Genomic DNA, 23,360 nt, shown 5'->3' on the forward strand with positions numbered 1-23,360 from the left:
AATTTCTTCGTCAGGTAAATGTCTTCTGTGTGGGATGCTAGAAAAACAGAAAACTTGGACTCTCAGATCTAAGAGGGCTTGAAATACATTTAGCGACATCCTAAACATCTTCATGATTAACATATTAGGTCTGTTCAGTCATCACAGTTTTCCTGCAAGAGGAAATGATTCTTCTCCTGTGAATTACTGTGTCAGAAAATAATCAGTTCTGCTTTTCAGCTGTGTTTTTTGTGAGGACACTTTTTATAAAGAATTAATCCTTTAGTTTTCCAGAATATCAAATCTGCATGTCTGATAAGGGCAAATGTCTTTTATCACTTTCTAAAAGCAAGTCGTTGATGCAGAATTGTCATATGTACTAAGCAGAAAAGTCCTGATTTTCTAGTTCAGGTTGAAGAAAGCTCAAACAAGGCCAGTGTGTTGAATACTGCTCTAGTCCTCTGAGGGATACTTCAGGGTCTTGAGCTTCCATCCTAGGATTACAATATGGATGCAGATTGAGTAAATCCAACTCTCAGTGAGTATTTCATTAAGTCCTATGGGAAGTAAATATTTTCTTAAATCATTTCATAGCTCCTGAACCTACCGCACCCTAACTGAATGTGAAATATTTGACAAGGAGAGTGTATTATTTTTTGGTAAAGTACTGATGTCCTCACCCACTTTTAATTCCCAAACAATTCCTGACACTGACTGATAGATTTTTTGTGTTCAAGAACTGTGAACTAGAATTGTGAAATACCGCATTGTGAACTTTATAAAGAGCTGCTTTTTCCTTGGCTGAAAAAATTAACTGTAGCTCAGTAATGTCACCAGACTTTTCACTTCCACAGCAAGATTGGTGGTGTATGTAAAGGTGACTACATTTAGATATAACTTAGAGAACTTGCGTCTGTAAGAACTTTGTCACTTTCAACTCTTTCTGGTTTCAGTGAGGAGTAAGTTCTGAAAACCTCCAAGTTACCTATGTTACTGAATTAAGCCTTCAACATTGTTGTGTTTGACAACTTTTGCTACTGTTTAATATTATTAAGTAAAACCAATTTCTTAGATGAAATGAGATAGGTATAAAACTAATTTAATTTGGAATTCAGTTTCTCCCAGACAGTTTATTGTTGCTTGTTTCATTACCAAAACATTATTTATTTATTTTTCTATTGGTCTTGGTCAGAAGTCAGGAACATGTACGGGAGTCATGAGTATCAATTACTCACAAATTATTTTTCTGGAACTTCAGATATGTTCTGGACATGGGGTGAATGTTTTGTTTGTTTATTTGGATCTGACCTGGTTTGTAACTGTGTAACAAGTGTATTGTAACACTGTACTTGCAGAAATGGCCAGAAGGGGGGGGGGGGAACTTAATTAATTTCAGTAATTATGGCATTTCCTGATTTCTGAGTGGTTAACCACAGTTGAGATATGTTAAATAATACTAAAGTGTTAATTTTTTTCTCTGTGTTTGTTGGCGTAGGTTTTCTTAAGCATTTTCAGTTGCACAGGGTAAATTTTCCATTCTATCTCAGGCACTGAATTTTCTTTTATTTTGCATTTTGAGCATAACTTGTACAATGCAGTTGTTATTGGTTACTATTGTTTTACAGTAGGGATTAAATTCCACGATTAAAAGCTTAAAAACCTCTTGAGGCAGAAATCTGCAAAAACATGATAAAAGACAACTTATTTTCCAGAAAGGTTCTTAAGCCAATGTCAAGATGCCACTGTGGATAAGTAAGCAACAGGAGAAAAAAAGAGCAGGAAAATGACTGAAACCACAGAAGAACATGTTTAATTCTTAAGTCCTAAACTGGTTAGAACTATAAATGCCATTCTTTGTATAAGTTAGTTATACCAAGTTATAGAAGTTCAATTGACAGGGCTTCATTTGCACAGAAAAAAAATAAAAGATATATCTGTATATTCTAAAACTGAGTTTAGTACGGTAGCTTCTTTCACTGTAATGAATGTCTTTGGTACTATACTTGATAGCATTGATGATGTTTTAAAGTAAAAGTAGGGGCAAAGGGGAGAAGCCCTGTAGCCCAGTGTGCTTTATGTGAGCTGTGTCTGCATGATTGAATGCACATGAGATTTGTTTGGGAAGTAATCATTTATTATGCAAACACTAGGACTTAATTATACCAAATTTTATTAAATATGTACATGTTATTACTATTTAAAAGAAACAGTATCATTATCAGATCTGCAAACTCTCTAGCTTTGAGAGCTGAGGCAGAGCCTGTATTAATGCTAGTTTGAAAGCTGTAAGCTAATGCAGTGTCACCGTGAGTGACACAGCACCACCCTTGAAGGCAAAACTTCATCGGCTGTATTCTTCAGTTACAATACAATCAAAAAAAATCTTTCACGACAGTAATATATTTGTACATTGCTTATATTTCCCAACTCTGTCCAATTTGTAGGATGGAAGCAAAGAATTCTGTCATGTTTAGGATTCTCAGATGCTGAAAAAGGGAATTCGTACCAGAAACATCTGATGGTAAAGGCCCTTTAGAGGCAGAGAAGGGGGCACAGGAAGCAAAGAGAAAGACGCGTCCAACTCTTCTGCTGGTTTTCAGCCAGGAGGTCTTAATATTTTTCTTGCTTAGGGTCCCATGGCTTCAGTGAGGATAATGCTTCCTATCAGTGACCCCCCTTCCCATCACCTCTCCACTAAACTGGTAGGTCAGCTTCTTCTTGACCTTCTTGACCTCCCCTGTCTTGCCGTAGTTTCTCAAAGCCCGTGCCATCTTCTGGTAGGTCATTTTCTTGCGATTGCCTTTCTGTATGCCCCAACGATGTGCCAGTGCTTCTTTGTGTTTGGAGGAGAACTGGAAAGTACCTTTTTCTTTATCTACCCACCAGATGCTGTCCTTCATGTCTCCACTGCGAAGAAGGTCCAGAAGGAACTGATACAGACGTATCTTTTTCTTGCTGCCTGCATGAGAGAAAAAAGGCAGTGGAACATTAGTATTATTGTGCAGGGTCTGATGAAACAGGAGAATTTGTCAGTTGTGTATTTCTTCAATGTGTTGTATTTATTATAATAGACATTTTTGCACCGTGTAGACACAAAGTGGATTGGTGTGCCACGAAGAAAAACATAAGAATAAGAAATTCCAAAGATCTAACCTCTGTTATAGGTTGAAGATAATTGTTTGAAACCAAACAAAAGGAAGTGGTAGGAGTACATGAAAAAATGATATTTGAGATACAGATACAACTGTAGTGACAAAAGATTCAAAAAACAAGAGAATGCAAAGGAGCCAGGGGAAGTAAAAGGTTTGGCAGTGGGATAAAATACTAACACAGTAGTCCTACTTTTTTCTTCATTATTGTCATAGTAATGTAACAGCTGCTCAGCAAGAAGCACCATGAAATCCCTCTTTTCACTGACCTGTTTCACCATGCATGATTCCAGGCCCAGGGTCCACACCATCAGTCTCCCCGTCTGATACCTCCAGCGGTGGGCTCTGCCTTTCAATGTCCTCCTCATCAGAACTGGGCTGTGGTGGAGAGGAGTACTGTAGGCACATCCGGGGCAAATAGGAAACCTTTGAGAGAAAAGAGTAGTAGAGGGAGAAGGTAGAAGCAGAGAGTAAGGGCATTGAGAGAAAAATAGAGATGTCAGAGAGAGAGTTACAGAGAAAGGGGGGAGAAAGCAACAAGCATGTGAGTTTGTTTAGGTTAACAATGAATGACTTAGAGGCATTAAAAATAAATACTACACAGCTAAAAAAAAACCCTTCACATAACAGTCAACACTTATCATACATGCAGAGATGCATCTTAAGAAAAAATATTTACAAGAGAAAAGGAGAAATAATATTGTGAAAGAACTTTCCCATAGGTTGTATCCTATGCAAGTGATATTGCGCTCCTTCCCCTGTACCTCCTGAGTACCTTCTCTTTCTAGTTAACACACATTTCTTCTTGCTGATGATGGGTATAGCTGTACTTATTTATTTAAAAGAATCCTACTTAAGAAAGTGGAAAAAGTTCTACATAATAACAGGTTTCTTGATAGGCTAAGAACTTTTTTTGTGGTTTCTTTTTTGTGGTTGTCTTTTTTGTTGTTGTTGTTTGGTTGGTTTTTAGAGACAATATATTCCTGTAATTGGTGTTCTACCTAATATACTGATAATTGCATGAACCTTTTTTTTAAATGAAAATTTAAATTCAAACCTTCTGAATAAAAAAGCTCTATTGGTAATAATTGCTCTGAAAATACCTTTAGAGCTACCAAAACACAACCAGACTCTTGCTATATAGTGGTTATGTACCAAGATAGTTGAGTTTCTGATCCTGGTTATCCATTCCCTGTGTACCACCACTTTTGAGATGAACTTCCTTTCTGCTTTTTGAATCTGCTCATTTGGATTTGGCAAAGCTGAACAATTTTGCCCCAGCGTAGCCTCTTTGACTGTCCTTGGCTCTGTTGTTCAGTTCCTTTCTCAGATTTAGTTGCTTCTGACAACACTAAATGACTGTGGAACTGCATTTATCTCTGAATCCAGGGTTACATATGTCTATCAGCTCCTTGTCCTGAATTTCCCACTTGAGGAGAGAAATAGCTTTACCACTGCGGATACATTGTATTGGATCACGTTCTCGTTTCCTAAGTGGCTATTTGAAAGTTCGCTGTTGATGGGGATTTCTCATCTGCAGAGCTAGCAATCTGGCTTTTGTGCTAGGGAATTCCCTTGGCCTTATTTTTAGAGGTCTTGTCAGGAGCAGTATGGAATACACCTCTGCAAATTCTCAGTTGCATTGTGGTTTGTTAGGGTTCATGATCAGCTGCCTGTAAATACTGCAGCTCCTTGATGAAGAATAAGGAATAGACCAGTCTGAGGGGCAGGGAGTAAGAACCTAATTTCTACATTAAAAAAAAAAAAAAAAAAAAAAAACAGCAAAAATAAAATAAAATAAAATAAAAACAAACAAAAAAAACCATCCCTCAAATTTAGCAGGAAATAAAATGTGGTTCTCATGAAAGGAGCCAGATTGCTAACCATGGGAGGTGAGCTCCTTTTGAATTGTTCTTCCTTTCCTCCATCAAGACGTGACATTTTGAGTGCGATTCCCCCTCTACAAATTTAGGTGCTGAAGCACAGAGTGGGTGTTCATGAGTCAAACCACCCACCCGATGTCAGGCTTAGCCAAGTGGTGCTTTTCAGATGAGTTTTGCACCAGTTTAAAATGTCCCAATAAGGAGCAGTGTGCACAGCGCTGGTTTCAAGGCAGAGCAGCTGGCGGTTAATGAGTTGGCAGATTGGTTGGAGCTGAACACGGCAGGAAGGCCAGGATTGGGTAAGAGTGTGTGTAAGCTTCCTGTCAGATCCCCAAGAGAGAAACTTTAGCCCTCACCACAGAGTCACCTTCAGCTTTTCTACAGTTACAAAAGCTGCAGCCTTGGGGGTAGCAAGGAAAGAATGTTGTGGGGGAAGGGGAATGAGAAGGTGGGATGATGTTTTAGAATGGAGGAAGCAGAACCTGCTGTCTCTGCAAAGACAAAGGCTGTGGAAACCTAGGGTGTACTGGGGAGCAGTGGGAGTAGATTCTGCTGGAGTGGGAAAGTGGAAACATGCTGTGCAAGATGCATCTCACAAGCAAAGGAACATGCAGAGACTAACCTGGGCACTAAACAAAATTTCCTCATTCTGTCTCTACTTTTCCTATCTGCTGTACTTTTGCTTGCACCCAGTTCAGCAGTGCCTCAGCGCCTCCATTTCTTTCATTCTCCCTTCAGAGTAAATATTCTTTTCTTCATTTGTTATTAATAGACCATCTGTTTGAAGGTACTGTTGTCCAAAGACTGTTTGTGCTTTGAATTTGATTTGACAAAGTAGTATTCTAGCAATTGACGATCAGAGAAATACCAGGTCTGCTCTGAAAGTTATCCTTTCTGGTTTTTTTTTATGTTGGCCCACAAACTCAGAAGTGGATGTTGATGGCATGGCAGTAGAGGATGAACCTTCCAGCCAATATTCCATTGTATTTTGTTGCTATACAACAGATGGCAGCAGAGGAGCAGTCTGATAAAATGGCGTCTGATGTGGAAGTGCATCTGAAACACAGGTGTGTTACTGAATACCACTGTGTGCAAAAAAAAAAAAAATGGCACCAGCTGATCTTCATTGCTGCTTGCTGAATGTTTATGCAGATCAAGCAGTGGATGGTGTATTTCAGCTCTGGGGACAGCAACAGTGAAGGACTGTGTGGGCAACATTTTTCTAGCAATGATGCAGTCATAGGAGCTGTTAAAGAATGGGTCACTGCTGCTGATGTGGATTTTTATGAGCATGGCATGCAGCCCCTTGTTCATCGCTGGTGAAAATGCTTAGCTAATGGTGGTGCCTGTGTTGAAAAACAGCATTTTTGTAGCTGAGAATTTGTTCAAATAATGACATTGTGATTTAAGTAGAAATAAATAGGAGGCATTACCATCGGAGAGACCTAGGTATCTTTGTATGTTTTTCCTTTACTTACAAACTGTAACTCTGCACGACAGCCAGAGGAAGTTAGTTAAGAGGAAAATTCAGCTGAGGAATAAATTTTCCTTCCTGCTTCAGTTTCCTTAGAAATGCCTTGAATAGCAAAGTGTTGCCTAGAACTGTGGCTGAGATGCAGCGAAGTCTGAACTTCAGAGCATGTTGAGTACCACGTGCATGAGCAACCATAGTTTAAAGTGGAAAAAAAAACCAAAAAAAACCAAAAAAAACAAAAAAAACCCACACAAAAACAAAGATTCCCAGCTGGTTAGGATGAGGAGGGTAGTGATGGGATCTATTAGTATCTTCTCTCCTTTGGGAGAGAGAACACAGTGCCGCAAAATTAATTCTCTGACAGTACTCCTGAGCAAAAGATGACAACTGAGGAGAATGAAAGTGGGTTACACAGAAGTACCCTCTCTTGTTTTTTGGCAGTGTTTCCAGAGAAACTTGTAACATGGTCAATTTTTGTTCTTTGCCTTTGGTTGAATTTAACGGTTGTTACACGCTAGCTGTTGGCACAGAGCAACTGAAAGGACCCGAAGATTCCCGTAGGCTGATGTTCTATTATTTGTCCTAATTTTTTGTTTGTAACTACATCTTATATTCAGTTCCTGATTTATTATTTTTTTCTCAGTGATACGTAATAAGTTTGATGGTTTTCAGTAAGTCAGTTTCCTGTTGATCATGTTAATTTACTCAATTTTAAACTTGTGTGTATCCAGTTTCTCTCACAAAACTTCAGCATTGGGACCATCACACACAGAAGGGTAATCAGCAAACAGTTCTTTTCTCTGGTCTCATTCCTAGCCTGTCTTGTATTGAGCACATTTGCTGTAGTTTGTCTGCTCTAGGAAACTCCTTGGCACAAGATAACACAGCTTTCTGGTTGCTTTCAATAATGAAATGAGGCATATTCTTATTGGATCAGGAGTTAAAAGTGGTCTCCATACCCACTTTGCTCTAATATCTTTTCAATACCATGGAACTCATTATAATTTCAGCTTTAGTGAGCATTCCCTGGCACTTTGGTGACTGCTGTCACCAAATATATATATATATATATATATATATATATATTTTTTTTTTTTTTTTCAAGAGGCAAGAAAGCATGTTTTGGCTCATGATTTAGCTACTTTCAGATAAAAGCAAACTGTGAGAAGAATTCTTTGAGAGTAGCCCTGCTGAAAAGAACTTAGGGGCCCTTGCTAATGAAAAACTTAACATGACACAGCAGAGTGCGCTTGCAGTCTCCAAGGCCAATGGTATCCTGGGTTCCATCAGAAGATGGGTGGCCAGCAGCGCCAGGGAGGTGATTGTCCCCCTCTACTCTGCCCACATGAGGCCCCAGCTGGAGGACTGTGTCCAAGTCTGGGGTCCCCCGTGCAGGAAAGATGTGAAGTTTTTGGAGAGGGTCCAGATGAGGGTCATGAAGATCCAAGGGCTGATGCATCTCTCCTGTGAAGACAGGCTGAAGGAACTGGGGTTGTTCAGCCTGGAAAAGAGAAGGCTGCAGGGAGACCTCATTGCGGCCTTCCAATATTTAAAGAGAATTTATAAACGAGAGGAATTAACTTTTTACATGGGCAGATAGTGATATGGGGCAAGTGTTTTAAACTAAAGGAAAAGGGATTTAGATTAGATATCAGGGAAATTTTTAACTGAGAGAGCATTGAGGTGCTTAAACACGTTGCCCAGGGAGGTTATAGATACCCCATCCCTGGGGGTGTTTATGGCCAGGTTGGATGGGGCCTTGGGCAAATCAAACTAATCCTGTATCTGATTTAGTGGCAGGAAATCCTCCTGTGGTGGGGGTTTGGAACTTGTTCCTTAAAGTCCCTTCCAACCCAAGCCACTCTATGATTCTATGATTCTGTGAAAACACAAGTAGGTTGGCAACAGTATAACATCACCAATGACTTGTCTTTACTACGATTCCTTGCTGTAGATCATATAAATTTGCTAGGGTCGCTTGGAAATTTTTAAAACATTCCTGACACTGTTGTTCAGAATACTGCCCAGGAGCCATGGACAATTTTGCTACTACAGTGCACAGCTTTTCAGGCACAGTTTCTCAGTAGAATTTTAAAACAATTTATTTTCATTCCAAATTTTTAAAAAATCTGAATTTCAGAAACCTCCACAAAGTGCAATAATCTTTTTATGCACATTTTGAGGAACATGGTTTCTCATCATCCAGATTAAAAGAATGTTTAAGCCACATTAGTCCTGAGAATGATGAGTTTTATACCAAGTGCTTGTGCGGTAAGAATTTGTATAATTCATAAGCAATCCCTTTGGCATAAAATTATGTGTTCCGTGATGCAATCTGTTCCTTGTCCTAACCTGTGACCATAATTCTGCATAAGGGTTGGTGACCATACCTGATGGTTGAGTCCAATATGTGTGGTTGGGATTGTAGAATCCAAGACATGCATTTGTTCAATCTCCATGTGCCTGTAGAGCTGCTGCAGCTGGGGAGGCTGTACGCTCTGCAGTTCTGTAAAGTGGTTATCTCCAAAGGTCTCAAACTCACTGTGCATGTGGTGTGGATGATATTCCCAGTAATGATCTAAAGAAAATTAACAGTTCATCATTACAAAAGTAACAAACATGGCATTTTGTTGTCTTTCACTGGTTTCTACTTTTGCCGCTCTCCTTTCTGCTTACTCGATGCCATCCCTGTAGACCTGTCTTTCCTTGGTAACAATCTGTATATTTCTGTAAAGTTTCTTTTCCTAATCCCCAAAACACATATGTCTGGAAATCAGTACTTATGCCTCTTTATGTAGGAAAGTTATATTAGAAAGAGAGATGGATTTTGGTGAGAATGAAGCACAAGATGCAAGAGATATTAATGTTGGTGCCTTTCTTAGGAAGAGGCCATAACAATCCTACGTTTTCATTCTCCAAAAGTATATCAATTTACATATTGTCAGACTGTAGTTGTTACTTTCCTCATGTCATGGAAACAAGCAGATGAAAATTCTTTATTTTCATCAGCTAACAAAAAGTTGCAGGAATGCTATACACAAGGCACAGGACCTCGCAACACATTTCTGTGATCTGTTTCTTGATTTATTTTCTTCTGAAATCGGATTAATTTCCATACAATTCTCAGTTTTAGTTCACTGTTCAATATAAGCTCTCCAAAAATTTCATATCACTTTTGCTGCTCCAAAATTAAAAGCTGCTAGAGGAAATTTGTATCATTGCAAGCTATATTTCTCTCTTACATGCAGTCATAATCATGTACATATTTAAGTTTACTCTTGTTTAAAATCAAAGTCAACATCATATCCTCTGCTCTCACTAAGCTTGGATCTAGCCCTCCAGACTGTAATTTTTCATACATTTCTCTGTTTAACACCAGAATTTCTTTGTAATTTCATGTAACTCTTACAGTTTGTATCTTACTATTCCAAGTTCCTTCTTTTGTATTATTACAAATAATTTCTTCCCCACCCTTCAGGTATTTTTAAGTCATTAATATGCACTGTTAAAGTCTACTTCTAATAATCACTTTGCGCAGCTACGTGTATTTAGTGCTCAGTCTTTCAGTATAAACCAGTGTATTCAGCTCCTTAATTATACTTGTGCATCTCTGAACTTTCTCCCAGCTCTTGGCGATGTTCTGAATGTGATGGGCAGAGCTAAGCATGTTGTTCCAAGTGTAGTTTTACTGAAGTAGTAGAGAGAAGAGCAATTGCCTCATTCTGCATTATGGTGTTATTGTGTGTGACGTTGTCTAATGCACTATGAATATTGTATTCTCAATATCAATTTTGTTCTTTTTCTCAGGTTCTCACTCCTCATCCTTCCCCATTTATGTTTCAAGCAATTAAGTCTAGCCTCACTGGGGATTCGAAAATGGGGGCCATAACTTTGAGTGTGGCTTCTTTTAGAGGGAGCACAGTGATGTGTTTATTACAAGCGTAACTGTACTTGCTAAGTTGTAGCTTGTAGCCACCTATATGGTTCAGGCCTGTATTTGGAGGCTCTAGCAGACTATTAACTATGCTAGTGATTGCTTTCTTTGTCCTTCCTACTTTTCTAAATTGTGGATGAACCATGGACAAACCAAACTTCATGTTTAAGGGATGGAAATCTGCTCATAAAAGTACTTGGGGAGCTGCTGTATTACTTTGTAATTTCTTTGCTTTGTTGTATAGTACAGCACTTTCCATGGGCTAAATATTATTTTCTAGCCCTAAGTTTTAATGCATTATTATAAAATAGCTATTCTTCCTAGCTTAGTGTTAGAGATAAATTTAATTTTCTCTTGTAAAAGGGATTTTGTGGATGCAACATACCCAGGTACTTGTTACATTCAAATCTGCTCAGGGAATGGCAGAGCATGTCAGTATGACTGCACAGGTTATCTATCTGTCCTCATAGGAGGGTTTGGACACTTTCAGTCCAAAACTTACTTGCTTATTTGGAAGTCTGAGCCATACTAACTCACGCTTTTACTTGGTTTATTTACTGAATAGCTCTTTACTTAGAGCCAACCACAGAGACCCACCTACCACTGGCAACCCATATGATAAATTGTTAAAATACTGCATGGTTAATCTATGCTTTTGTTCCTTCAAGTGATTTCACTTTGCTCCTTGTGCAGAAGCTCCTTTGTCAGATGTCAGTGTATCTTCTCAAAGATCCTCTGAATTTGTATATCTGCTGCAGCAAAAGAGGTCAGTTAATAATCATAAGGATGACAAAACCTAGACAAAACTCTGTCAGGATGTCAACAGTACATCTTCAGCTGTCTTACTTGTAGTAGCTATGGTAGTAAAGAATCAAGACAGTATATTTCTAACATGAATTGCCATGAGTATTGATGTGTGCATACTCCAGATAGTCTATTTCTGAATCTTAAACATTTTTATCAACAATGATGTTTTTGTACTTCAAGATACTTCTTAATCTGCTGAAGCCTATCATAAGCTTATAACAAGGTTCCTGCTGTCTCCAGAGCTGTTCTGTACTCTTTCTTGGCAAAAAAATATAATAATCAGTAGAACATTATTTATGCATGTTCATATTAATTGCTCATTACTGAATTCCTTTTTTATTGAACCATGTGCTGTTTAAAAAGTACTATTATGAGGACTTATCAGTAACCACATAATACTAAAATGTTACAAAATAAATCTATATCAGAAATTACTTTAGCATATTAGAACTGTGACAGGAGAAAAATCTTTGTATCTTTCTAAGTTACCAACAGTCTCACAGCGATACTTAGGAAAAAGATACTGTTTGAGGTGCATTGAAAATGAAATTCCAAATTCTGCACTCCTCCACAGTAAACCTTCTTGCCTGAACTATTGCACATTAAAAAAATAAAAATTTAACGCTCTAATTATCTGCATCTGCAGGTATTAGAGTTATTTCCTTCCATGTTCTTGTTACTGTTATTTTAATAATGCATAGTAATTCTTTTCAACAACAACAACAAAAATTAAAGTGGAGAGAAGAAAAGATAAATGAAAAAAAGATTCTAGAAATGGAAAGTGTCTATTATTTTGGTCAAGGAAAATGTAATTAAAAGCCAAGCAATGGCTACATAATGGAGTCATTGTGAGAAATTTCTTGTGAAGTGAAAGAGGATGTGAAAAAAAAATCTCTCTTACAGAGACATGGAGACAGTGTTTGTTTTGGTGTTGTATGTAGTGAAAGGTTAGAGGAAGGACAATCATGAGCTCTGAACTCCCTTCAATGGCACAAGGCATGTTAGACTGTTAGGAAGCAATAGTGAACATAAAAACATTGTGCTACTGTTTGCCATGGAGATAGATTCTTAATCTAAAAATGAGAAACATTACTGTAGTTTCTTGGTCATTCTCTGCCCAATGTAGGTTGCTTTGTTCCTGTTTTAACAGACAAATAACATCAGATCCAGAAGCTAAAATATGAAATAGGCTTAGGAAAAGTGTTTATTATAGAGTAACAAGATACACTTTCATCATGCAGTGCAAAACTGTGCAAGAAATTTCTGAGCCAGCTCTTGAACAGGAAATGCAACAGCTCTGTCAGCACAGTACTTTGCCTCATCTAAGATGATGAGTCCTGACATGGCTGTGCTTATGAATCTGATCTAGTGGCTGAATGGTTCTGCCCTTTGCTGCACAGATACTAAATGTGGCAGAGGATTTCTTACTCCCACATTGTACGGCTTAGATGTTCCCATTGTGTTTCACTTGTCAGAAAAAAACAAACCAAGAAAAAGCCATAAAAGAAATGAGAAAAATAATGGAGGACACTGCAAAATGATTCACTACAGAACTGCTCTATGTTGAGTGAAATGCCATACTCCTGAGCAATGTAGCAGTATTATCTCTGTTAACAACAGAATCACATAAACTGACAAACTTCAGTATTTGTATAATGTTAAATGTTTGAAAATCCCTGGGTCTGACTTAGGAAGTCATGAGAATATTAAAAATATGAGGGGATTTTTAAATGGAGTTTGGAGTTCTTTCTATTTTCCTTATAGTATTTATGGCTAAGTTTCATGTTTGGACTTTCCTCCGCTTCTACATTGGCTATAATCCTAACAAAATCAAATCAGAGTTTTTTTATATGATCACATTACTCCAGGAGGTGGGAAGAAAATAAAATTCCAGCCTGCTAAAACTGGTAAGTTCCATTGAGGCTATCAACAAAATAAACAATAGTCAACATTCAGCTTCAAACAAAAGGTGATTTTTATTAAACTAAAGCTGGTTAGTAATAAAGTAGAGAAAAATCTGCAATTACTAAGACTGTGTTAGTGTTACAAAATATGCTATATTACATTTATAGACTTACTACTGAACAGTCTCAGGACAGAGTGATTGTCTAATACATGATCACTCAAAGTAGTTTCTGTCCTTTATGAAAGTATGTGCTTACAGTATTTACAAAATTAAACTATAGCACACAAAATAAATTCAGACAGTGCACATTATGATCCAACATATGGATTTTCTGTGGTGTTGTGGTGTGTTTCTGCATGTTAGATTGAGTGTTCACTTACTGGCAACGATCCCTTACATATTAAGTTAGTGATGCACTGCTGTGCTGTGCGCACTTTGCTACCTCTTCAAGTACATGTGGAGTAAGGGTTGTCTTTAGCACTGTCTTCCAGAAAAGTGTCAGCAATGTATGTAGCACAGATTTACAGTTTAACCCACTGCCATACCTCCTTCACAAAAATACTTTGTTATCAGTGAGAGAGGGAGTCTGATGCTTGAGCAAGACTCTTAATTAGTTTCTATTTTGTTAGCAGTCCTACATCAGCACAGTTAGGATAATTAATCTGTCTCGTAGTACCTATTTGTTGTATCTGGCACTAGGCCTGCAAAACTGGAACAGGTTTCCAAGAGAGGTTGTGGGTGCACCATCCATGGGGGCATTCAAGGCCAGGCTGGATGTGGCTTTGGGCAGCCTGGTCTAGTGGTTGGTGGCTCTAGCTACAGTAGGGGGACTGAAATTACTTGATCTTTGAGGTCCTTTCCCACCCAGGCCATTCTGTGATTCTATATAAACTGTGCTGTATGTATTCTCAGTAATCTCACTGTATCCAAAGCTGAATTCCTCTTCCACAATTCTGTCCTATTTCTTATTTTCTCTAATCTAGTTGTGTTCTTTTACTTCACCATGATCACTGCAGCACCTTATTTATTCATTTTCCCCATAATCTGTCAGCCATTGTACTTTTATCCATGTTGTTCTGAACATCTAGTAGTTGATAAAAAACCACGACACCAACTACATTGCAAGTGCTGTCATAAATAAAAATTAGAATGAAATGTTCAGGCTGGGATGAAGTTGCCTATTCCATAACCACCTATTGCAGGAGTTAAATTGCTAAATGGTGTTGATTTTTTGGAGTCTTTCTGAAAAGTATGGGTATGACTTAGGCCATAACCCACAAAGGTGATGTTGTGTTTTTGTAATAATTATTACAAATCACGTTAATGATCTGAACAGTGTAGCTTAGGAACAGACTTCCAGCAGAAAAATTGGGCAGTAAAACAGGTGGGATGATAAGTCTATGAAAGATAAAGAGGTGTTGCTGCTTGGTGTAACCTGTATTTAATGACAGAAATGTCCTTTCCCAGTGCTTTTTCCTACATGGCATATTTTATATTTATTGTTTAATTGTCACAATTGCCTTTTGAGATAATAAATGTTATCCTCATTTTATGGATGTGTAAATAGTCTTGGTTTATACTGTAAAAACCCTGAATTTCCATGTGGAATTTCCTAGGTTTGATGAATGTTACTTCACAGAGGCCATGAGATAACTTATAAAAAAAATGAAGTAATTCTTTGTCTCTAGGCCTTAAGAACATCATTTGTCTTGTTTGTCTTTCCTGAATATGATGTAGAGAACAAATTTAGGTAGGAATCTTTTTCAGTTTAATGCCCTATTCTGTAACTTGCTGTCCCTTCAGGTAATTTCTGTCACCACAGATAAAATAGTGCTATGCTGTGAAATTGTCAGATGCCTTAAATGATGTAGTGATGGGTCTAGTTGCTATATCAATAGAAGTCTCTTAGGGAAATTCCAGGTTCTGAAGGGACTGCCACAAGTGATACAGAAAAACGGTGCTTTTCCTTCTTGAGTCAATATTGACCCTGATATTTCCAGGGTGGTGTTGTCAGACCATTGTATTGTACAGTAGACAAAAGTCACAAAGCAGGACTCTCCCCTCTACATTGACTTACAGTTCAGTCCCCACAAGACTTGAAAGTACGGAAGATACCAAAGCTTTGAAATTGTGTTCATAATAATAACAACAATTTATTTTACTTTTAGCTAGTTTTATGTATAAACAGCAATGAGGAAGTTTAACGTAGATTCAGTGAGAGGAAGTACTTGGGTATACTGGAGGAAGAGTGAAAGTTGAAGCTAGGTGTGGTGGCATGTAACAGGGACCAAAAGAAAGAGAAATATATGGAGCTGGAAAAAGCCAAATGCCAGAGAAACTGAATTAGAATAAAGGCACAGAGTACTGAAGACGTAATTCAGAAAGGAACTGGAGATGGGAGCACGAGAAGTATAGTATTGCAAATTCATGTCCTCTGACTTCTGAAACAAGCAGAGTGTTTTTGATATGCAGAGGAAATTAAAAATGCTCTGAAGATAATGAAAAATGGAGATCATGAGGTCCTACTTTCCTGGCAATACATTGAATGTCCTGGAAGGACCTTGCATCATTTAGTGTTTTTTAAACTCTCTTTCAGAGAAATCAGTGTTGCAATTGCAGGGTTGGAACAATACCGTTAAGCAGAAGAGATTAAGCAAAATAGCATATCTGAGCTAAAATTATGTGCCTGTAATGTTATAGATCACAGCAGCTTGTTTGTTCTTCTCCTGATAGTCCTAAAATCTTTTTCCAGTGGTATACCATGAGACTTTATGTTCCAAGGAGATATTTTTTAACTTACCACCATGACTCTCTCCATCACTGTTGAGATATTGGTAATAGTCATGGGGCTGTCGGTAGAGGTCTGACTCATAGGACACCATATCTTCAGAGGGCTGCAAAGCGAAAAGGAATTTTTAGAACTGTAAGCTTAGACAAATTCCTTCAAAATTATAAATTATTCATATCTGCTTGTGAAGAGAAGATGCCAACACATCTTATAGTGCCTAGAAAAAAAAGGAGAGGTTTCAAGTTCTTATTAAAGAAGCAGAAGTAAAATGCTTGACACCAAATAATGTTCTGCAAGAAAAAAAAAAAAAAAGAGAGAGAGAGAGAGAGAAATCCATATCCATAGATGTGGCGAGAGTTTTCTGCTGCCTGTATAACATAAGTTGATATGTGGTATTGCACAAGTTCTTCATATCCATCTCTTGAACCTTCTGCTCAGCTACCTTGGCCCAAGCCAAGATACTACCACACCAGCACAGCAGAGAAACATTCTCTTTTACAGTAACAGGTGCTTTTTCTTCTTTCTCCTGTACACAACAGAGAAAGAAGAAACTTGCCTTGCCTAAGCATGATATTCTGGGTGTTTTTAAGCAGGTCTTACTAAATTGTGACAGTTTGTAGGGGTGTAATGATGTCAGCGGAGGTTAGGAAAAGAATTTTTAGCAAGGCCGTGGCTAATAAAGTTCATTACAATGATTTCTTCCAATCTGAAAGAAGTCCCCTGATGTCAACAGCAATGTAGAAATGAAAAACCTTTTTGCTCTTTGCTCTGAAAGGAGATGATTTCTAAGAGGCTCTAATAGAACCATTTTTCCTCTGCTAATGACTTTAGCATAACAAACTTGAAGGAAAAGGATAAACTTAATACAATAACTGATAGATTTTTGCAAGCTTAAGCTATGGTGACAGCACGCTAGAGATGCAGATGAGGCTTTTCTTTTTCTGCTGCTTTAGATTGCTTGTGAACAATCACCCTATGGTATTAGTTGCCATTAAGATCCAAATGGAGGTGGTAGATAAGCAGCTGACAAAAGGAAAGGGTTGCCATTGCTCAACTCTTGCATTTAATTCTTCTGTTTGTCAGCTCATTCTGTTTGAAATTTGGTATTAAAAATTTGTCCTTTTCCTAAAACTTTGTTTTTTATGATGATACTGAAGAAAGCAGGTCAAGAAAAAGATGGACTTATTCCCAGAAGATTAAGATATTAGAACACAAAAGGTTAGAGAATAATTTTAGAAAGTACCTTGGACCTTCATATATCCTTAATGCCAGATAGATGTTTTATCAGTTTATTGTATTAGAATTTGGCAGTAAAACTGCTTAAAACAACCTGCCTTCCAGAATATATACATTGCCTGGTCTTTAGACCCATGGACTACTTAAAGCCTCAGGAGTAAATCCATTGCCTGTCTATCAGCTCCCCAGGTAATCTATGATGGTAAATAGCTGTTCTGAGGAAATCTTGAGAAAATTATAACCTACAATAGACACTGTAAGGAAATACATTGGAAACAGACAGTAAGGAAATGCTAAAGAGAGTATCATTTACTAGTACCACAGCAGGAATACCATTTAAGAGACTCCTCTTATTTCTGGTCTCTAGAAGTAATAGGTTCAGTCTCCCTTTCCAAATCACTGTGATTCCAATAAGATTTCCCTTTGTCTACCAGAGATTTAATGAAATGGGTAACCCGCTTTTGGATCTCAGAGAGATGATCAGAAGAGACAGGCAGCACACATGACTTCTCTCCAATGCTTCAGTTTTTACTATGCATATTTTCTTTGTGTTCTCTCTAACCATGACTGATTATATGCATTCAGTCATCTTGATTTCTCACACCTGTAGTGTTCTCTGATCTCATCAAAGAAAAAGCAATGAGGCTTGGCTTTGCTTTGCTTTCTTTACAGACCAGACAGGAAGATGACATTCTAAATGGAATTTCATGTCTTCCTTATCTGTGTAAATTAATTCACCCTACTACTCTGTATTCATAAATATATTCTTTCTGTTAAAATTGTGTAGCCTGAAGAATGTCACTATGAAGTTTCTGCCTTTATGGGATATCAGTCTTAATACTTAGAAATGATCATTTGTCATAATTCAGAGGAAAACACAGAGAGACTTCAATATCCAAATGGAAAATGAGTATCATTCTCCATGGAAGAAATGGGTGTTAAAAAAATCATAGAACATCGTGTGGGAAAAACAAACAAACAAAAAAACAAACAAAAAAAAACAACAAAAAAAAACAACAAAAAAAAAAAACAAAAACAAAAAACCCCACAACGCAAACTTGTTTCCTTTCAATTCAAATATGCTAAAATGTCTGAAATTATACATATTTCCCATATATAAATGCATCAAAAGTTGTAACTCCAATAGTAAACAACTTTCTGAAGAAATAAGTGTGTAGTCAAGTTAGCTTTATTTGCTACGTATAAAATTTCTACTGTGACAACAAAAATGTTATCAGTCATACTTTTACAGGCCAAACAGCAGTCTAAAAGAAGATAAATGACAACAATTTGAGACATGGAAAAGAATAATTGACTTGCCTAGTTGCATTCTTCTTTAGCTGTCTCTTCTTCCCTAAGATTTTCCAAACTCTTGTATTTCAGTCTAATATATACTTTATCAGCCAGTGGCCTCTCACAGACTGAAATCTGAGAATGAATTCCTACTGATCAAAAGCTTGTTTTACAAGTTCAGATGTATACAATGACCAGGGCTAAAGGAAGGTGTGTTAAATGGACTCTTAAAAAAAAATTAAAAAAAAAATAAATCCCTAATATTTGCAGTTCTCATCGAATGTAGAGATGCAGATACTCTGCATCTTCAAAACAGTCTGCTTTTACACTGATCACTGTGTTTACGCACTCTGTGTTGAAAGTCTGGGACTTAGACTCCTTAGTATGAATTGTAGAAATTTTCTTTCTTGATTTTTTTTTCTGCTTAGTAGTCCATTGGATAGAATGTGTATATGACTATCCTTATTTATTTACATAACCTGGACCAATCCATCACCACAAAGGACCTGAAATAGAACCATTTTCCATCTTGATATCTGATCTTCAAGAGTACAATAATTAATATGGGAGTATTTACATATTTAAAATAAGTTTGTCTATTATATCTTCCATGATTATCTTTATCCTATGAAAATGTGGGATATTTTCCTCTATTCAGTAGGTAAAATATATCCACAGACTTGTTTTTAGTCTCTCTTTGAGTTTTCTTTTAGGTTTTATTTAAAGCTTACTTGTTTCTAGTTGGAAAAAAGAGGTTTCACCCCATGTTGCCTCTTGCACTAATAATTACCCACTTTGTCCTTCTCTGGAACCTCCCCACCCACACACACATTTCACCATCTTACTTACTAATAGCACTTCCATGACACTGAACTATTTTGTTTCACCAGGCAAAAAGCAAAGAATGATTTATTTTACGATTAACTTTTCAACTGATTTCAATGACCATTTGTTCTATCGATTGTTTTCCTGTAAAACAGTGACTGAAAGATTTGTTAGCAACTCATAGCTGCGGCCTGAAGTTGATATCTCCTTTCCTGCACGCCCTGAAGTGCAGTATGTTATCTTAAACCATATTCCAACCAAAAGAAAGAGGTCAGTAAACAGGATTTTATCTGTTGCAGACTTTGGTAAATGGTGAGTTGCTTTCATCTTCCTTCTTCACTCTGGAAACTCAAGGGAAAAGCCACAGAATTTATTGAATTTATTGGAGAAGGTTTGGTTGGCATTGGTTAAGTGTGATAAAGGAGACTCAATTGAATAACAATCTGAAAATTAGCCTTGTCAGATGATTCCAGGTGATCATAAATTCACTGAATGCTTTCATTGTTATTCCAACATAACTATTCACTGGCATGTGATACAGAAATACTCTACATGGTTTCCAACAATGTGCTGCTGAGACAAGTTTTAAGGCCAAGATTAACTATATTTCCTTGGAAAAAAATTACAGTATAACTATTTTAGAAAAGATGAGTAAAAATGATAACATGATCACTCATTGGGCCAGCCTTACCAGACCACTGGAGTGAAGCGGTTTTATGGGATAGCAAGCTTTGGAGAGGATTTTTCTTCCTCTCAAGCCTCCATTCAGAGCTGTGACAGGTGACTACTTAGGAATTTGGATACGAATAGGGCCCACTTGGAAGGCTTAGATCCACTTTGCTGAACTCTGTCATACAAATATTCATAGTCTTTGAAGAAAGATGTGTACTCCTAAACCATTTGAGTAGCATTTTCCAAAGGAGGGTCACGAGTTTCCTAGCAGAGTTCGGAGGAAGGCAGTTATTGACCCACCCTCAACTGAAAGGGGAGGGGCAGAGGAGGAAAATGTTGCTTCACAGGAACCCCTGTGTAGAAACAGGGTAATGTCTCTTCTCAGAAAAAGTCCCAAGAGGCACAGACGTTTATAGTGATGCCATGCTTGGGCTGTAACTCACCCTGCTCAAAGTGCACTTGAAACAATTCTGAAAGTATGAAACACAAAAAATATTCACTTTTGAATGCATTAATCACAAAAATAAGAAACAAATTACCCCACCAAGTGTTCCGTTAAGATGTAATTGTATTTTTACTGCCTGTTGTTTTATTCATCTGACTTTAGCCATAATACTAATTTCAAAAGAAATTAGAATGTGCGTGCGACTATGTTAGAATTTACTCTCAGAATCATAGAATTACAGGAGCTGGAAAGTTGTTGAGTCCAACCCCCCAGATTATTCAACGTATGAACTGGAATTCAGTACTTTAAAAAAGAGTACAGGAAAGTTGGCTTTGAGTGAATGAGTAGACAGAAAATCAACAATAATAATAAAACTGAGATGCTGCTTGCTGGAGTAGTTGAGGACAAGGTTTGGGTGCTTTTGAAGGGGATTTTTGTTAAGCTCACCAAGTAGCATATTGAGAAATTTATACTTTTTTTTTTTTTTTTCCCCCATGTTCTCAATTTCTTTTTGGATATTTACTTATGCTGACATATTTACAAAAATTAAAGATTTTTAGAGTCTTCTCACGCTTTGGGTAAATAATGAATTTTAAGGTCACCACTGATTTACTGCTAGAATAAACAATCTCCCAGATGTAAAAGGCAAGCATTTTTTTTTTCAATCAATATAGATTCCAGACAGAAAAGAAATTCAAATATCCAGGATGTTTGTTTGTATGTTTGTTTTCTGGAGATCTGAAGATAAGGAAATATGGCTTAACTTTCTTTAGGTGGGACAGTAGAAAAAGTGAACATGATGTGCGTTTTGTTAAAAGGACTCTTGGTTGGGCCTTGTCTTTCTTTCACATATAGCAAGTAATGTAAGTTATCTATCACATTAAAAAGAGAGAGAGGGAAAAAAAAAAAAAAAAAAAAAAAGCCAATTAAAACACCTTATCTGATATGGCTCTAGGTTATACAAACTTCATAAAATCTTGTTAGGGCCTCTTTGTCCCCTGTTGCTTAGAAATGCCCCGTGAAGGTTTGTTTCTCAATGAGAGGCTGGTGCCATTACATTTTTCATAAAACTAATCTTCAAACTCATGGTAAAATACATTACAACAACATCCCGATGCTTCAGTGTTAAAAAGAAAAAGAAAAAAGGAAAAAAAAAAAAAAAAGAAAAAAAAAAGTTAGAGCTAGTCTTATTATTATCCAGAAGAACTTGTGTCTAACAGAAAATACTGAAAGGCCCAGTTAAGCGCAGCGGAGTTTTTTTCATCATTCACCAATTACTGTTTTACAACAAGTGCATTCAAGAAAATTCAGATTCAAAAGAAGGTGAAGGCAGAGACTAAAACACCATCATTACAAAGAGCACAGAGTCCAAAAACTGACAGTACTTAAAATCAGTATTCAACAACTCTGACTGGTAGAAAGTTAAATACGTGAATTATATCAGTCTCCAGATTATGAAAAATTACAACTTAAAGCAAGAGTTGGCCTAATATCATGAAGCTGGCACTTGTACTGACTTGTCATATATATATCGTACTGAACTAGCGTACATTTAATCTGTGAAAGCAAATGGAGATCAAGATCCGATACAAGCATAGGAAGGAAACATTAATTTCCCATTCATTGTAATGTTGTCCCAAGCTTTATATATTCACCTGAACCCATTTTCCCAGCATTACAAATGTAGACCAAAAGAGGACATTCTCAAATATTAAAACCTGGTTTACTTTGTCTTTTGCTACTAAACCCAATGATCTACATTAGAAATAAAGCCCACATACTCACAGGGGGAATGAGGGGAAATCCTTCCATTTTGCAAGCTTGCAACATTCAGCCAATTTCAGAGTGAATTTTTCTTAATTCAGTTTTTGAACATCCAGAATAACTGACTTGAAAAATGACATGAAACAAACAAAAACAATGAAGAGAAAAAAGAAAGGAAAAAAAAAAAAAAAAAAGAACAAAAATGAGATCCTTGGACTCCGTGAAGTCCCTTTGCAGTGGTGGATCTCAGGATAGGAGAATAACCCTAACAAGTTTTCATAGTTTGCCCTAATAGGTTCTGAGGTGAACTTCTTTCCAAGTTGTATTTGAAGTTCCTGATTTTATCAAATGTCTGTAGAAGGGAGATAGCCCTTGGGTCTATCAGTGCGCTGTGACATCATCACAGCTTTTAGCCAGTTTGCATAAATCTCATTTCAGGGAGCTGTGGCGCTCTAACAGGAAGTCTGCCCCAAGCCAGATCTGCCATGGGCAGGTGCTTGCTGTATAATCAGCAACCCAGTGCCTGGGCCTGCTACCAATAAACAAGTCTATGGGTACAGTGTGCTGTGGTAAGCCTGTGTACTTCCAGCTGTGGAGGAACCAAATAATGGTGCTGCTCTCTGGTTTAATGATCACAGTCTGACAGCTTCTGTGAGGATAGTGCAGTGGCGCAGACTTGTTTTAGTAACAGCCCTGTATTGGAATTAAGAGAAAGGAAAGAAAAAAAGTATGCAGTGTCAAGTACACATTCTCAAATATTGAAAATTTTAGAAAGAAAGAAAGAAAGAAAGAAAGAAAGAAAGAAAGAAAGAAAGAAAGAAAGAAAGAAAGAAAGAAAGAAAGAAAGAAAGAAAGAAAGAACAACCAAAACAAAAACCAACCCACCAACCCCCCCTTTTTTTTCTTTTAAATCTGTTTTTTAATGTTATAATATAATTTTCTATAAAAACAATGTTTTGTAGAAACTGAGCCTGTGGGACTTTCTCCATAAAATTTGATATAGAGCAAAATCATTTAGAGAAAAATACTAACTCTTCTTGTTGTGATTTCTTTCTAGGCACTGCAAGGATAAAAAAAAGTGGGAAAGGAGAAAGCATTATATGCCCCATGTAATGGCTTGACTTCTCGGAGTGCCTTTCACAGTGAGTAGAGAATAAGGTTTGTAGATCAGTATCTGAACAGCTGGATTATGAAATTGCATGTAG

General features: G+C 37.2%; 1 protein-coding gene across 1 annotated transcript; it reads right to left on the minus strand.

The window, feature by feature from the left end:
* Positions 1 to 1,523: 1,523 nt before the first annotated feature.
* On the minus strand, positions 1,524 to 22,511 carry SPI1 (Spi-1 proto-oncogene). Its single transcript, XM_072338334.1, has 5 exons — positions 22,177 to 22,511; positions 15,933 to 16,026; positions 8,876 to 9,063; positions 3,398 to 3,554; positions 1,524 to 2,938 (listed from the first exon to the last, which is right to left on the minus strand). The coding sequence occupies exons 1-5, from the start codon at positions 22,219 to 22,221 to the stop codon at positions 2,622 to 2,624; spliced, it is 801 nt and encodes a 266-aa protein (XP_072194435.1). The 5' UTR covers positions 22,222 to 22,511; the 3' UTR covers positions 1,524 to 2,621.
* Between the last annotated feature and the right edge of the window lie 849 nt (positions 22,512 to 23,360).

The sequence above is a fragment of the Excalfactoria chinensis genome, chromosome 5 (assembly GCF_039878825.1).
Source record: "Excalfactoria chinensis isolate bCotChi1 chromosome 5, bCotChi1.hap2, whole genome shotgun sequence".
Taxonomy (NCBI): domain Eukaryota; kingdom Metazoa; phylum Chordata; class Aves; order Galliformes; family Phasianidae; genus Excalfactoria; species Excalfactoria chinensis.

Excerpts from the sequence above, each read along its gene's own strand:
- SPI1 (XM_072338334.1), bottom strand. The coding sequence starts at position 22,221 with ATGTTGCAAGCTTGCAAAATGGAAGGATTTCCCCTCATTCCCCCT. Across the intron at positions 9,064-15,932 it reads TGATGGAGAGAGTCATGGTG|ATCATTACTGGGAATATCAT; the intron begins GTAAGTTAAAAA and ends AATTTTCTTTAG. Across the intron at positions 3,555-8,875 it reads ATATTGGACTCAACCATCAG|GTTTCCTATTTGCCCCGGAT; the intron begins GTATGGTCACCA and ends TTTCTCTCAAAG.